The 17,016-nt window shown below is 35.9% G+C and overlaps 2 protein-coding genes across 3 annotated transcripts; one reads left to right on the plus strand and one right to left on the minus strand.

Moving 5' to 3' along the window:
• Positions 1–2,122: 2,122 nt before the first annotated feature.
• On the minus strand, positions 2,123–11,863 carry LOC110464279 (succinate dehydrogenase cytochrome b560 subunit, mitochondrial-like). Its single transcript, XM_021519410.1, has 6 exons — positions 11,787–11,863; positions 10,032–10,085; positions 8,923–9,024; positions 8,179–8,240; positions 4,446–4,600; positions 2,123–2,970 (listed from the first exon to the last, which is right to left on the minus strand). Exons 1-6 carry the CDS (start codon positions 11,801–11,803, stop codon positions 2,863–2,865), a joined length of 498 nt encoding a protein of 165 aa, XP_021375085.1. The 5' UTR covers positions 11,804–11,863; the 3' UTR covers positions 2,123–2,862.
• Positions 11,788–16,341, plus strand: LOC110464280 (cyclin-dependent kinases regulatory subunit-like). Of its 2 annotated transcripts, none has more exons than XM_021519411.1 (4): positions 11,788–11,970; positions 13,359–13,464; positions 14,500–14,627; positions 15,395–16,341. In XM_021519411.1, exons 1-4 carry the CDS (start codon positions 11,811–11,813, stop codon positions 15,481–15,483), a joined length of 483 nt encoding a protein of 160 aa, XP_021375086.1. In that variant the 5' UTR covers positions 11,788–11,810; the 3' UTR covers positions 15,484–16,341. The 2 variants fall into 2 exon arrangements, with proteins under 2 accessions (XP_021375086.1, XP_021375087.1); XM_021519412.1 differs by having other exon boundaries at positions 11,906–11,963.
• The last annotated feature ends 675 nt before the right edge of the window (positions 16,342–17,016 follow it).

Raw genomic sequence — 17,016 nt, forward strand, 5'->3', positions numbered from 1 at the left:
GGGGGGTCAGCCCCATCATTTGTACAATTTTGAATCCCCACCACCTAGGGATGCTTCCAGTCAAATTTAGTAAAATTCCAATAAGTGGTTAAGAAGAAGAAGTCGTTTAAAGAAATTGTTGACGGAAGGACGACAGACGACGGACAGACGACAGACAACGGACGGACGGACAACAGACGCCACGGTATGGCATAAGCTCACCTTGGTCCTTTGGAACCAGTGAGCTAAAAACAAGCGAGAACACGTTCAGTGGAGCGGAAAGTACTGTGTAGTATGGATATCGCAGACAATACTACTGAGGACAGTCAAAGAGATAGCAATTAAATGATAGCGACACAAGATGCAGACTGATTTTATTTCGTGCTACAGCTGTATGGTGTATCGATGTTAAAGTTGATCGAGTGATTTAGTCTGTGGAGTTGTTAGTTATATGATCAGTCCCCTTGAACTAATAGCATCAATATGTTGGTGTTGTAAGCTAAGGTTAATCTCTAGCCTGCTACTAGTACTAATATTAATACCCGGCCTCTTCTGCCCCAGACTCAATATATATAAAAAATCTCTCGTCGTCAGAAAGCTTTGTTATCGCAGCTAGCCTGCTACCACTAGCCCTCCACCACTGGGTCGCAGGTTCGAGATCTACGCTGGGCAGTCGCCAGGTACTGGACGTAGGTCGGTTGGTTTTCCCTGGAAACGCCGGCTTTCCTCCACCACCAAAACCTGGTATGTCTTTAAATGACCATAGGACGTAAAACACAAACAAACAAAACATTGTCTAGCCACAAATTATCCAGATGTCCTAACTTCCAATATCCAACATCATCCAGTTGTACCGTTAATCAAGCCATCACTTATCGAGTTGTCCCTTTATCTATCTGTCACTTATCAATCCAGTTGTCCCATTATCTAGCCACCACTTATCCTGTTGTCAGATTATGAGGTGACAACTCGATCCAGTTGAGCATATGTAAATAAATCGACTTGTGCTAAAATGGAGTTATAACCTCATAGCCTTACCAAAATAGGAAATTGTTCCTAATTTTCAGTCTTTTTTTCTGTGAACAGTTCATAACTATTTTAATCATTAGTATGATCAGCGGACTTTGTTGTTGACGTCATGGAAACAGTTCAAACTGGTGTAACAAAATGGGCTGTAATTAGGTAATTGATAGAGAATGGAACCATCTTTTAGCATGTAAGATAGTGGATATTCCGTCTTTGCGTGTTGCAGAGTTATCTACTCTTGGGAGCAGGTATTGATTGTTACGTTATTGGTTTGTGCGAGAAAATTACGTCGTTTTCTCAAAAATTGATGACGTTACTCTCACAAACAAGTGACGTAACAATCAATACCTGCTCCCAAGAGAAGATAACTCTGCAATACGCAAAGACGGAATAGGTACATTTGAGGTCAAATCTTACGATTTGGATCACACCGTGCAGTGACTGACAGGCTGTGGAATTGTAGATAGTGCTATAGGGCTATCCATCTAGTGGCGACCAGGTCCGTCATGGATGACATAGAGATAGGAACGAGAGTGTGAACTTCCCAAAACAGACAGAGCTAGGTAACTGCCATATGGTACATCTAGTAGTGTTGTTTAGGTAGGGAAATGTTAGCTTATTTAGAATTATATAGAATTTTATTCGGAAGTTAGGAGTCGGAGTCTCAAGTTGAGAGATGGGGATTCAAGGTTCGGGAATGTGAGCCTCTGGAAAAAGAGGCCAGGGAAGGGAAGGGGCCAGGTATGGCCCGGATAGAGCACTTTGTGTGCTTTAGAGTTATGTGTTTGTTGTAACCTTTATAATCTGTGCGCATGTAGATTTGCTGTCGTGTTCCAGAACTATGATAAAAAGGACATTTGTTAAATTTTAGAGAGATCTTACAAAGAGGGCCTACTCGAGGTATGGACCCTGACTGCCACGGCCACAAGGTGAAGTTAATAGAATTCTAAGTCCACATGTGTTGTTCAGTGTGTTGTGTAACACTTGTAACGTTCAATGGTCAGGCTTTGATATGATAACTCCAGCTTTGGCGATTTTCCGTGGTTAGTGCAGTGACATATATGTTTGTTTCTTATTAAAAAGCTACTTACTACAAACAAAACAGAAATATCTTAAAGTTGTTTTTTATGTCTTTATTTCAATACTAAAAAGAAGTAGAGCTCCATTATACCAGATCAATCGGTCAAGATGTTCGTACTTGGACCATACTTCTTTTGTATTAAATATAAAAATCAGACAGCAACATGCTCTCTGCATCAACAAGCACAGATGAAAAGCATATATTAAACATATAATAATCGAAAAGGTTATAAGATTGGATATATATAGTATGGCATCAACAAAGTCAGGAGAACAAGAATCATACTAGTTATACATGTGTATGGACTTTTACATCCATAACCTCAACGTTAAAAACCCATAAGTCTGCATAAACTTTCTGTGTTCCGAACTTTAAATGTGATGTCAAATTTTAACCATATCTCCAAAAATTCAAAAATGCTTTTTGTTTTTGGCATTTTTCCTATCGAAATTTAATATTTTCAAAAATCTATCAGAATCCATGGATTCTGAATAAACTTCTTTCTTCTTTAACTCATTCACCCCTGAAGACACATTTGAACTCTTCCAATTCAAAGGTTGGAATAGTTTATTATGAAATTTCAGGGGTGAATGAGATAAAAAAAAACTGCAGTGATTTTCTTTGAAAGTCACAAAGTATCAATATAACATCCTTTCAGTAGAGGTTTTTCAGCATAATATACTGATAGCACAATACAAATTAATGTATTTTTCTGTCATTAATTGGTGAAAATGTCTTACAAAGTTTGACTCAAGCACCGCCAAGATCATTGAAAGTCACACCAGGTGGACAAGACAGGCTGTGACAATGAGTGCGAGAGCCACTACGAAGTATCCACTGTTGTAGGTGTCCTTTAGGCTGAATCCTTTAGCCCAGTCCCACGCCTGAAACAACACAAGGGGTCAAGAGTTCATAATATCTGACCAAGAAAGAAAAACTTATGAAAACAGCATATGTGAAAATAAATAATTATGCGGTAAAAGGATTAAACGTAGGAAATATTATGAACAAATTCTTAGTTCTCCATAAAGATTTTTACATTTTATTAAGAACACATTGCACTTATTTTTAGTTTTGTTGACCTCTCCAATTCAAGAGCCCATGTCTTCAAAGTTTAATATGCCCCAGGAAATGTTTATAGGTATTTTGGGATGTCTAATTTCATAAGTTGTAATATATATTTTTTGAAATGACAAGATCAAACTAGTAACGGTTTATTCTGATGAAAATTTCTCTTGTAATGTATCCAACACTGGTGAAAAAAACATGTAACAATGTAACATAGAGATAGGGTTAGGGTTGTTTCCTCCAGGACAAGTTCTTACCTACATAGCCGAAGTTAAAAGCTGTTTCAGAGGTTAGAAAATATGTTGAAGTTTTGACAGTGATAACAGGATAATAAATGTATATCTAGTTTAGATGTCAAATTAACTGATCTTTCCTTGTAGTTTCTGAGGAAATTATTACCTTTATATTAAGTATTTTCAATTCTATCTTTTCACCATAAAATTCCTAATTCTAAGAATGTAATTTAAGGCTTCATGCTACACTACACATTTTAACTGTTTAAGTTGTTTCCCTTCACATTTTAAATAACAATTAGGTATTACCTAATAATTTAGAATAGTTTAAGAGTTAAAATTGCTTTATTCATCTTTCAAATACAGAGTTAGTAATCAATTAATATGATACATAAAAGTCATTCTACATTATCTCACAAAGTGGAACCTTTTGAAAACATGATTCTGGTCAAAGTAAGACAGAACTTACCAAAACACAGGTCTGGAAAATAATTTTGAATACCAACAAGATAAGCAAAATCTAATTTTGACAAGTCATTCACACTAGCAACTAGTCCAGCTGCAGGTTTCACTAGTCTCAGACTATCCATCCTCGGTATCCAGGGGTTACGTTCACTTTCGCTCTCTACACCCCTGGAATATGTCATAGCAAAATTGAAGACACAAACATAGCTGTTTGATTGGTCTCGGGTAAAAATACTGACCAATCACTAGATCGATACCTGTCCTTTGAAGATTACAAAGGAGAGATACCTAACTTCAAAGCATGTCAATTTTTACCGTTAGGTGACCGCGGAATTCTTTTGATGTACATCAAAGGATCGAACTAGTCTTCTTGTCTCATCAAGAAGGTGGCAAACACGAAGCCTTCAATTTTGCTCTGACATACTCCAGGGGTGCAGAGAGCGAAAGTGAGCTTAACCCATGGAAATTGAGGATGCAGACTACCGGGCTACCCTTATTATCTAACCCTCAGGCTGTTAATATAAGAAAAGACTGTATACCTATTTTGAGAAATTGATTGCCCTGATGTAGCTAGCCAAGGATTGCACACTCACCAGATGACGAACACCATTGATGTAGTGGTAAGTGAAGGGAAATGCCACTATGTATTTACAGGCAATCACACTTGCTGGACCCAGATGAACAGCATTTAGGTAAGAGGTGAAATCTCCAGGTGCAACCATCATGCCAGCCGCTACTACTGGAATAGCTGTCAAAAAACAAACATTGGTTACTGAGGGCAGTGTATGAGCTTTACATTAGACCCATAGACAATCACCATAAAAAACACGATAGATCTGAGGGCAGTGTATGAGCTTTACATTAGACCCATAGCCAATCACCATAAAAAACACGATAGAGCTGAGGGCAGTGTATGAGCTTTACATTAGACCCATAGATAACCACCATGAAAAACACTGTAGATCTGAGGGCCGTGCATGAGCTTTACATTAGCCCCATAGACAATCACCATGAAAAACACGGTAGGGCTGAGGGCAGTGTATGAGCTTTACATTAGACCCATAGCCAATCACCATAAAAAACACGATAGAGCTGAGGGCAGTGTATGAGCTTTACATTAGACCCATAGCCAATCACCATAAAAAACACGATAGAGCTGAGGGCAGTGTATGAGCTTTACATTAGACCTATAGACAATCACCATAAAAAACACGATAGATCTGAGGGCATTGTATGAGCTTTACATTAGACCCATAGACAATCACTATGAAAAACACTGTAGATCTGAGGGCAGTGGATGAGCTTTACATTAGACCCATAGACAATCTCCATGAAAAACACGGTAGATCTGAGGGCAGTGTTTGAGCTTTACATTAGACCCATAGACAATCACTATGAAAAACACTGTAGATCTGAGGGCAGTGTATGAGCTTTACGTTAGACCCATAGACAATCACCATGAAAAACATGGTAGATCTGAGGGCAGTGTATGAGCTTTACGTTAGACCCATAGACAATCACCATGAAAAACTCTGTAGATCTGAGGGCAGTGTATGAGCTTTCCATTAGCCCCATAGACAATCACCATGAAAAACACTGTAGATCTGAGGGGAGTGTATGAGCTTTACATTAGACCCATAGAAAATCACCATGAAAAACACTGTAGATCTGAAGGCAGTGTATGAGCTTTACATTAGACCCATAGCCAATCACCATAAAAAACACGATAGAGCTGAGGGCAGTGTATGAGCTTTACATTAGACCTATAGACAATCACCATAAAAAACACGATAGATCTGAGGGCAGTGTATGAGCTTTATATTAGACCCATAGACAATCACCATGAAAATCATGGTAGATCTGAGGGCAGTGTATGAGCTTTACGTTAGACCCATAGACAATCACCATGAAAAAAACTGTAGATCTGAGGGCAGTGTATGAGCTTTACAATAGACCCATAGACAATCACCATGAAAAACCCGGTAGATCTGAGGGCAGTGTATGAGCTTTACATTAGACCCATAGCCAATCACCATAAAAAACACGATAGAGCTGAGGGCAGTGTATGAGCTTTACATTAGACCTATAGACAATCACCATAAAAAACACGATAGATCTGAGGGCATTGTATGAGCTTTACATTAGACCCATAGACAAGCACCATGAAAAACACGGTAGATCTGAGGGCAGTGTATTAGCTTTACATTAGACCCATAGACAATCACTATGAAAAACACTGTAGATCTGAGGGCAGTGTATGAGCTTTCCATTAGCCCCATAGACAATCACCATGAAAAACACGGGAGATCTGAGGGCAGTGTATGAGCTTTACAATAGACCCATAGACAATCACCATGAAAAACATGGTAGATCTGAGGGCAGTGTATGAGATTTACATTAGACCCATAGACAATCACCATAAAAAACACGATAGATCTGAGGGCAGTGTATGAGCTTTATATTAGACCCATAGACAATCACCATGAAAATCATGGTAGATCTGAGGGCAGTGTATGAGCTTTACGTTAGACCCATAGACAATCACCATGAAAAACACTGTAGATCTAAGGGCAGTGTATGAGCTTTACATTAGACCCATAGCCAATCACCATAAAAAACACGATAGAGCTGAGGGCAGTGTATGAGCTTTACATTAGACCCATAGAAAATCACCATGAAAAACACTGTAGATCTGAAGGCAGTGTATGAGCTTTACATTAGACCCATAGACAATCACCATGAAAAACACTGTAGATCTACTGGAATAATTTACTTCAAGTTGTCAAGTTGTCTGTTTAGTTATTTTCTATAATGAACTTAATTAAATGATAAGAATAGCAAAAATGTTCACTGTGAAATTAATTGTTGACTCCTTTACACAATATTCTTTTCTTTATTACATGTTATTGACGCTGAATATATCGAATTACTTATTAATTGATATGTTTTTGTAAGCAAGTAATGTAAAATTTTGCTAAAATGAATTGATGTATGCAGATATGCGCACACGTGTGTCATGTGTGATCAGATATTTCAAAGGCAAACAAACAACAAAATACACATTTTACACAGTTTCTTCTTAGTTTCAACATCATTGTACCTGTAAACAATACTTATGAACTAACTTATAATAAACAAATTACAAAAATCCCAAGAATCCCAAGTGGTGTGTCTTTCAGTTTCAGAGATTGATTTTCGGAACTAGAACATCGTTTTTTTTCCCTTTCCCCTAAAAATATTTTGGTGCGCAAAATATTTGAGTAGAAGCTTTTTTGGGGATTTTCAGCCTCAAAAAGTACCTGCGCAAATTACATAGGTGCGCAAATTACATGGGCTTTTACGGTAAGTAAAATTTTCTTTGTCAAGGTCTGGTCCATCAAAATTTCAGTAGGTCTATAAGAAATCTGTATCTCATAGAATTATTTTCTATGGTGAGCTTTTACTAAATTCTAAGAATGTGAGGATGTGGCATCTTCTTAATCAAGAGGTTCGGCTCTAAAAACACCTATTTTGATCTACACCCTTGTATATATGTCGTGACAAAAACAAATTTTGAAGCCAAGCAGTTAATAAGCTATTTGATTATTTTCAAGAATAATAAAATACCAATTGCTAGGCTGATACCTGTCCTTTGAACATTGGAGAGGAGCAACACATGACTTCCTTTTTTTTATTCAAATCCATCTATAATTTAAACTGGACCGCAACAGGCAAAGCTTATACAGTATACGACTTCCTACATTATATCAATATCTGAATAAAGGGCAAAACATGGCCAGAGTATCATTATCATGTACAGATTTCAAACTTTCAACTCATCTTTTGACAATTTGGCATTCCATATTTAAAGGAGGTAATCTTGGTCATGGGGAAGACAGATCACATACTTTTGGCATTCCATATTTAACCCTTTCACCCTTATGTAACTTTAGTAGACTCTACCATGCATTGATCTGGAGGAGTCCATTATGGTCTACAGTGTTGAAAGGGTTAAAGGTAATCTACGTCTGGGGGAAGACAGATCACATACTATTGTAACAGGAGAGGAAATATGCACGTTCCGACCGGGGTCCAGACTGGGATTCAAGCCGGGACCTTACAAACCCTAGACAGACACTCTACCAAATGAGCTACCATAAAGCATTAACAATTTAGTCTTAAGATAGGATGAATTGTATTTTAGGTTTTGATAGACCCTGCCATGCCTCTGTATGTAGCTGTTGTGAATGTGTTTGAAATATTTGAAGAAGTACCCCCAGGAACACATCCCAATCCAGTCCCCACCTCCCCCCTCCCAAACAAAAATAAATCCAGTGCTCTACTTACCAACAGCCATGGCTATGCCTGTGGCTCTGTGACCAAGTGACAACATAGAGGTCAGCTGTGGACTGTAACACAAATTCATCATTTAATGACATAATTAAAAGTAACTGTAAGTGGCTGAAATATCACCATTTCACACTGACATAGCTACAGAAATCTGTTTTACTTTATTCCTCATTTATTCCCTCATGAATATTGAAACCCCAATATCAACATTATTTTGACTTGTAACAGTTCATGTAAAAAAAGGTCAACAAGAATATTTAAACTATATATAGAGAGGATCTGTCATAAGTTCCCCTTCATATTAGATTTATGATACAAGTTTTGGATTTTTCAAGTTCGCGAGCCTCTGACAAGCAAATATAAAAAATCTAAAACGAGTACAGTATCATAAATCTAATATTAAGGGAAACGAATGACAGATTCTTTTGATCCTATAATACCAAGTAAACTGTATAAATGTGATCTGAAACGAATATTTTGCACTTGGCCACCTCTGAAATGAAGAAAATTGCGTCCGCTTAACAATGACGTGACGTCACATTGATTTTTCCTTTTCGATTGTGACGTCATTTTCAGGTGATATTATACACGTTACATAAACATAATTTATGTGATGGCTTTATGACACTGCATAACACAGTATTCATATAATAAATATATATGTATATAGCGTTCACAAACAATGATATTCTCATAGTTTCAGTTTTATACTGCACTACATCAAACATCTGCTGGTCTTACCTATAGATCGATAAATGAGGAGACATTGGTCGGTTGAGCTTTTTGTTTTTTTGCCAGAAATCCTTCATTTCATCGTAGGCTTGTGATGATGATGGCTGTATGCTGTTGAAAGGAAGTTGATTATATATAACTATTAAAGTATCACTTACATGACATAAGGCTGCTTTCATAACAAATTGTTTTAGTTTTCAAAATAAATTTGATTTTTAACATAAAAAACAATATTTCAAGACAATTAACTAGCATATGCATAGAACCACATATCCAGATACATTTATCAAGTTTTTTGCAAAAACCATTCTATTAATAATCTAAAGTTTGATGCCTTTTATCTGTATCCATCTTTGGTCTGTCTGCACTATGTTTTTTTTAAATTAACACATAAATACTATTTTCATGAGTAAATTAAGTTATTTAAAACTGTATTGATAGACAATTAGATAGAACCTTTTTTTTCGCATTTTATCAATTGAATAATGTTCTCTAAAAAGAACAGAGAATCCATCAAAGCTAAAATATATATTTTTTTCTTTCTTTCTGTCATTTAAATCTTTATCAACCAAAACTTATCAATATGTTCCTAGTTAACTTCCTATTTTTTTCCAAATGTGAAATACTTCTTAATGTGAACAGCTAGTTAAATAACAGGTACAATGTATACATGTACATAAAATATTTCTATCATTCATGATAGATAGCTTCCTCAATACTCAAGGGGTTATGCTCACTTTCGCTCTCTGCATCCTTAGATTATGTCATGGCAAAACCGAAGACTCAGTGTGCACCACCTTGTTGTTGAGACAAGAAGATCCTTTGATGTACATTGAGGTAAAATTGACTGCCTTTAAAGCTGGTTGTCTCTCCTCTGTAATCTTCAATGGACATGTATCAGCCTTGCGATTGGTCATTTTTTTTTGCGTCCGAGACCAATCAAACACCTACATTGTAGCCGCATGCCTTCACTTTTGCTATGACATATTACTGGGGTGCACAGAGCGAAAGTGAGCATAACCCCTTGAGTATCAAGAATGGATAGATAGCTATGTGATCAAAATAATATATGGACTTTGTAGTGTTATTGGGACTTTATTATAATATATAAACATTACCATTTTGTTATCACCAATCTGTTGTGTCCTAGAAGTCCTTTTCTGCCAAGACTCCTGAAAAGAAAACAGCAGGATCAAGTTAGGGCAATAAAACGTTGTTATTTTTTAATTAAAATTTAATTAATTTTCACCTGTCAGTGATGTCAAATGATCACAATTATCGCAATGATTAAATTTTACAGGGACTTGAAGATGTAACAGAAGAAATAGAAATACAACGGCCAAACCAGGGTTCAAACCCGGACCCTATATGCAACCAACTGAGCTACCTGGTTGGTGATGATCGACCAAATCTAGTTTTACTACATTCCTCCTTCCATTTTAAGTCTTGGCCACTTAAAGACATGTCTATTTAAAACCGAGTGCTAGGAACAAGGGTTTGCATGCTCGCCAATTTTGTAACAGGAAAAAGAGAAATGCAACGGCCATACCAGGGTTCAAATCCAGCACCCTCCAAACTCTATACAGAGGCTCTACAAGTTGAGCTACCTGGTCGCAGACAATTCATAATCATGATCATTTAGATCAGAGTCAGGCAACAGGGTTTTCCCTGGCAAAATTAATTTTGGTGCATGAATTTGGTGGAACAAATCAATCACTGTAGAATTACAACCTCTTCTGCCAAACCCAGTAAGCATTTTTTTTTAACGACCCTATGAAAGATGTTCTGACTTCATCTCTGTCTGCATAAAAAAATCAGTAAAAAGGGGATAGACTAGCTGGATCATGGATTGATGCATTTAGCTGCAATAACGTAGCTTTCTGACGACAAGATTTTTTTTTATATATTGCGTCGTCAGAGCTACGAAACGGTCCTATGCCAAATAATGGAGCAAAATCAAAAGTGCTAATCTGTAAGATTACATATAATTCATGCCTCATATGAGTTTTCATGTTCTTTCACGAAATTAGCCAAGTTCGTCTTTGGGGGAACAGTGACAAATGGTGTCGGAGAATTCCACGTTTTTATAGCAGTGCGCTCTAGCCCCACACCAGACATCTACGTGACAAAATGTCAAAATCTGGTGTCAGGGCCAGAGGAAACTCGCGCTACCATATAGACGTCTGACCTATATCGGAAGAGAGACGAAGTTTCCAACATGGCAGTCAATTCATATTTCGATTCCCCTTGAGACGTTAACTTTATAATTTAACGACATTTTAGGCAAGTTTAACTTGAAGTTAAATAGGATATCAACAGAAATAATTCATATTACAACCCTTTTTATGGATGTCAATCCTATTAATGGGGTCAATTAATTCTAAAATCGCCCCGGAGTGATTCACATCGGACTGGCTTCATTAAAAGGCATGGGATCGACAGATCTAGAGGAGGCCGGGTATTACTACTATTAAATGTAAGTACTCGCTTGGACGTTACACAATCAAATGTTCATGGTCGACATTACGATTTGACGAACGACATATTCTTTTAAATCTGAAATCATGTAAAATGTAAGCATGTGCCATTCAACCTCTTCAATAATGGCTATCAATGAAGAAGAGATTTTATTATAGACCGGTAAATGAATGCCATTATAGCAAACAACAGGCCAAGGACAAATGAAAAAAATCAAATCGCTGGAATCGGCAAGCTTTAATATTGACACTTTGATGTTTAGCAGTTCATGAATATGTTATTGTAAACAGCATGTCAGAAACCAAGCCTTCGCTTTTATTTTGGGACCTATCGAATCCGTGTAACGTTTTAGATTGATATAAAACAAATATCAAGTGCTAATTTTCGTTTCTCACCTTAGTAAAAGCGCCATCTTGAATATGTATTTGGTGTTTTCTAGGTTTTACCTCATTCCCCAAGGCAAAGTCCGAGGTTTATCGATCCATTTACAATTCTCGTCTAGTCTCGTGCAATCTTTGCGAGATTTACGAACCGGAGGCGCCAGAATCAAAACAGTCGGCACCAGACAACAAGTTTGTGGTAGAGTATATTGAACGCAACCAATGCTTGATGTCACACTTGTTCAATTCATTAAGCATCTATTTTAAGTTTAAAATTATGCATAATGTGTTTCCTTTTGTATCTCTTAAACTTCTCTGTGTATTAGATTTTCTGTGTTCGAACCGGTTCAAAAATAAATGTTACATTTTTAGGGATAAAGCCTGGCTGATTTGTAGTGGTTGATATAAAAGCTAAGGCTCTCCATAAAGTGACATAACATCATAAGATTTATTTCTACAGAATAAAAAAAGTAGATGATAAAACAAGTGACTTTTTTTGCTCAGATATACTGCCGACCGAATACAGGTTGTTTTTTCCCCGAGCTGAAAGTGCCTTATTTTCCCCCCCAAAAAAACAAAACTGAGGTTACATTCCCAATTTCAATGCCAATGGGCCCACAGTTATGCTATATTTTCCCAATTTATAAACAGCTTGTTGTAAAATATGGCTATCACAATATATGGTAAAACAGGTATATCACAATACATGGGTATATCGTATATATATTGTACCATCAATACAGAGATGAAAAATTGCTGTATCAAAAACTTATCCGCTTGGGGTTTTAACTTTGCAAATTACCAACTGCAATGTCTCATTTAGGGGAAAAAATCAGTTATGTTTTTGGTTACTAACCATTACATTATCTCACAGATTTTTATTTTATTGGTCCATATATATTTGTATAAAATAATTTTGTAATTATAACCAAACCATCTGAGCTCTGTATATAGTCGGCAAGTAAATGTTGTGTAACTAAATGTATGTGTTAACCCATTATCAGGTCGGGAAAAACCACTAACTTGCGCATAATACGCAAACTCTCCTATTATACGCCAATAGGTGTATGGATTTGTTACTAAAAATAGCCCAAATCACTTGAATCTTAACTTTTTCACATTGTTTGTCCAAGTCGCATTAATTAAGTCATGAAACATAATACAAATGCAAAAATAAAGTGTATTTGCATGTGGGAAAGTACCAAAAACAGATGCAATACTTCCGGAAAAATTACATCAAGTTTCTAAGTAGCCAACGTTCAGTAAACATCTTTTAGCAAAATGTTATTTACCTTGTCGTAAATTAATGCGATTTTTAATAATATCTTGCAAAAGTTACTGTTAAAGCGATTTGTGTTACTTTTAGTAACACATCCTTGCTCCAACTGGCGTATAATAGGCAAGTTTGCGTATTATACGCAAGTTGTGGTTTTCTCCAACCTGATTATCAGTGGGCAGGAAATAGAAAAGCGGAAAACAGTATGGCTACATTCATGATTCGTTTCCCTGACAACATATTCTATAAAACTTGATATTTGACATATCAGAATCATTGAGTCTTAATTACATATATTTTTTTTTTTACAGATTATCAGATCAGGTTAAGCAGTTGGTCTTTGCTGAGGAATTCCATTATGCCTGTGGAACAGATTTCCTACTCGGAGAAGTACTTTGATGAACATTTTGAGTACAGGTATATTGATGGTAGAAAAAAAGAACTCTAATGCACAGTAGAAGTGTCTTACCATTTAACTTTCATTTTGGAACAGTCACAAACGGTCAGTCGTATAAGAACTACTGGACAGATCTGATTATATTTCATAAATAGGTTCTCCTTGTCATAGCTTAAGTAGGATTTTAACATCATGTAACAGTGGTTATCAAAAATTGGAAAAAAAAATATTGTTAGGTAATTAGACTGCAAAACATATAAGGTTAATCTGTACAACACCTGTTTGTTTAATTGCATTCTGTTTATTATCTCCTTTTAAACTGTAACTGACATCTCACCAGTAATGATTGTACTTAGTCCAAATTATTCTGACGTTTTATCAACATTTTTTTATATTCGGTCTGGCGTCGACTAATCGAACACTGACATAAAAACCCGTTAAATCGTCAGAATCATTTGGACTACACTACTATTACCAAACAGAAATTGCATTTCTGACCCTCTTTATCAACAATTAATACATCTCCTAATGTGTTTTATTTTTAACAGAGCAGTGAATTTTTTAAGGCAAATTCTGGCCATTTCCCTGAATAACTTCTGCTGTATTTTGTAAAAATCACCCTTTCCCCCCAAATATAAGGCATTTTGTTTGACAATGTGTGCAATATTTTATAAAGACATGGCACAGCCCCCTTCGGAAAGTGGTAGAAGAAATCACTGCCATTAACTTCAAATATCTAAAAAAAAAAAAAACTATGATGATATTATATTTCATGTTTGTAAAACATCTTTTGGGGAAAAAACAATAACCTACTATAATTAAAAAAAAAAAAGTTGAACATATTGAACTAAACATGTATACATGTCTCACAGTAAATTAATCATATCTATTAATTGTGTAAGATATAGTGATCTGGATGGTGTTTCTTTGAAACATTTAAAAATAAAAGTCATTAACACATTATATTGTTTGTTCAAAATTTGTAACAAATACATGCATATAATTATGTGTAAGAGCAAGGATTAATTTTTATTAATTTATTTTTTGTGAGACAGACATGTGATCCTGCCACCCGACATTGCCAAGCTTGTGCCAAAGAATCACTTGATGACAGAAACGGAGTGGAGGAACATTGGGGTACAGCAGTCCCCGGGCTGGATACACTACATGGTCCACTCACCTGGTGAGTATGACTCTTGTGGAAATTATTCATAATTAATTGGCAAGCAATGATTTACAAGTTTAAAAGGACAAGAATAAAAATAAATAAAGCACTGGTTCTTTTGGGTATTAAGTAGTTTTGATTAGTACTTGTCAGAAATTGGAATATAATAGTTTAAAGTTATTCATAAACACGTTGCATGTATTATAATTCCACAGAATTAGCCTTTATGAGTGTCTTTTGTGAAAAAACTAACTTTTCACCTGTTAGTATTGTGCTCATAATCAATATTCAAATATACAAAAACTAATGTCCAAAGGGCTAATGACACAGATTTTCTCTTGCCTGAAGACCAAATCTTCTAGCCTCAGGCCTTTGGAATCCCAATTCAGTGTCATGGCTCTTGTAACTTCTTTTCTTAGAAGCTTTTGATCAAATTAAAAGGTCGAGTGTGAGAATGTATCAGACTGATTGTGTGTCAGGGTACCACATTCAAGACCAAGTCACTTTAGTGCTGTTTATAGAAATTTGTCAACTGATTCAGTACCATCACTCTAACAACTTCATTATTTTAGTGGATTGGATCAAACTATATATCGATGAATATGATGTTTCAGAGTGCCCAGTTGAAAGCCACTGTTAGATAGATAATTTGTAAACAGTGGAATCAATTCACATGGTCAAGAACAAAATCATGTTATACAGACACTTCTCTTGTTTTTAGACTGGATTCTAACTTGTGTGAAAACATGAAAATTGCCTGAACGTTCAATATTTTTCTGTTTTAGAACCACATGTGCTGCTGTTTCGGCGTCCAGTTCCACAGGCACAGAAACCCCAGAAAATGCCCCAGGCAATTCCTACACAGGTCCACTAGGAGGTCATTCTAAAACCTGCTTGTTCTGTGGATAACTAAATGACAAATTGGAGGTCTGGGAGACTAGTGCTGTCCAGCTTCACAGAGAACAGTGGCAGATGATGTTCAGTGTGTATCTGGAAAATAAGTGTGTCAGATGGACCAACATGTACAACACATAAGCATCATGCATTCGTCAGAGCCTTAGTTGAAAAAAAATGAAACAAATTTTGTACGATTTTGTGTTTTGCCTTAGAATGGCATGAATATTTGAAGTCATTTTCAAACCCTTATAAACATTCCATGAAAGTAGATCTAATTTTCATAGTTTATAACTTATTGTGGGAACAAAGTTAAACAGAAGTATGTCAGATTTTGTTTATTGTCTTAGAATAGCTTTTTTGGTGCTTAATATTCATAATAGTTTATGAAAACATGATGCCTACAATTTGTTGATTACTTTGTCTATCACTCAACTTCAACTGAGGCTTTGACAAAGTTGTTGATGTTGCCTGTACTCGTACATGGTGAGCTAGCCCACCACAAAGAGAAGTGGGAAATAATACATGTAGTACTGTACTTTACCTGAGATAAGCCCAATGTGTGTTTGGGAAGTGGTTGAGGGATTGTCTTTAGAAAGATGGCAAAGGGTCCTAGATCAAATTCTTTACTTTTTTTGGTAAAATTTCCCACCAAGATAGATTTTTTTTTATCTTTTAACATTCCCTTCTGAACTAAAGATTTTAACTGATTTTATAAACAATTCCCCAAAACTGATCATTTTCCAGAAGTTTCCTTTTCAATGCATTAAAAGATTTTAAAATAAAATCAGTAAATAATATTAAAATGAATAGGAGCTGAGAAATGTATTGGCTGCTCGCAAAGGCCCTATACCACGGATAATAATTTGTGAACCGTTTTGAGACGACCTACAAACTAGGTTGTGATAAAGCGGTATATAAGAACCTCCAATTATTATTATCATTATAGGCATACAGGTAGGAAAGAATGATTTTTTTGTATCTATATATAGATAAACTGAGCTAAAACATTAGTTTTTCGTCAACTGAAGATCATGTAATTTTTTTTAAATTCCTACTAAACTGCAGAAAGAATAGATTGGTACTTGTCCCTCCCTCATTTTGATTGATATGCAGAAAGGTTTTATTTCCAAATATGATAAGCTCTTAATGACTTCAATTGTTGATAGGTCAAAAACAATATCAAAACAAAATCCACTTACTGGTATGATTCTAATATCATAAATGATGGGGGGGGGGGGGCATTGTCAAGCATGGGCTTATTACAGGCACTGTACAGTTCTGTGTACATATATTATGAACATTGTTGACATTACAGAATCTCAACATTTGTAGTTTATACCAGTATTATAGTAAGGTATGATTATTATAGACTTCATTTTTCCTGAAATACATAGATATAAATTCCATGTAGCCTCGTGCAGGAAATATGTCATACTTGATATTTTTATTACCCCTTAGATTAAATCCATATACCCATTATGCATTCTTAAAGGTGATTTGAGTTGAACAC

This window comes from Mizuhopecten yessoensis, unplaced genomic scaffold (assembly GCF_002113885.1).
Source record: "Mizuhopecten yessoensis strain PY_sf001 unplaced genomic scaffold, ASM211388v2 scaffold10979, whole genome shotgun sequence".
Classification (NCBI taxonomy): Eukaryota; Metazoa; Mollusca; class Bivalvia; order Pectinida; family Pectinidae; genus Mizuhopecten; species Mizuhopecten yessoensis.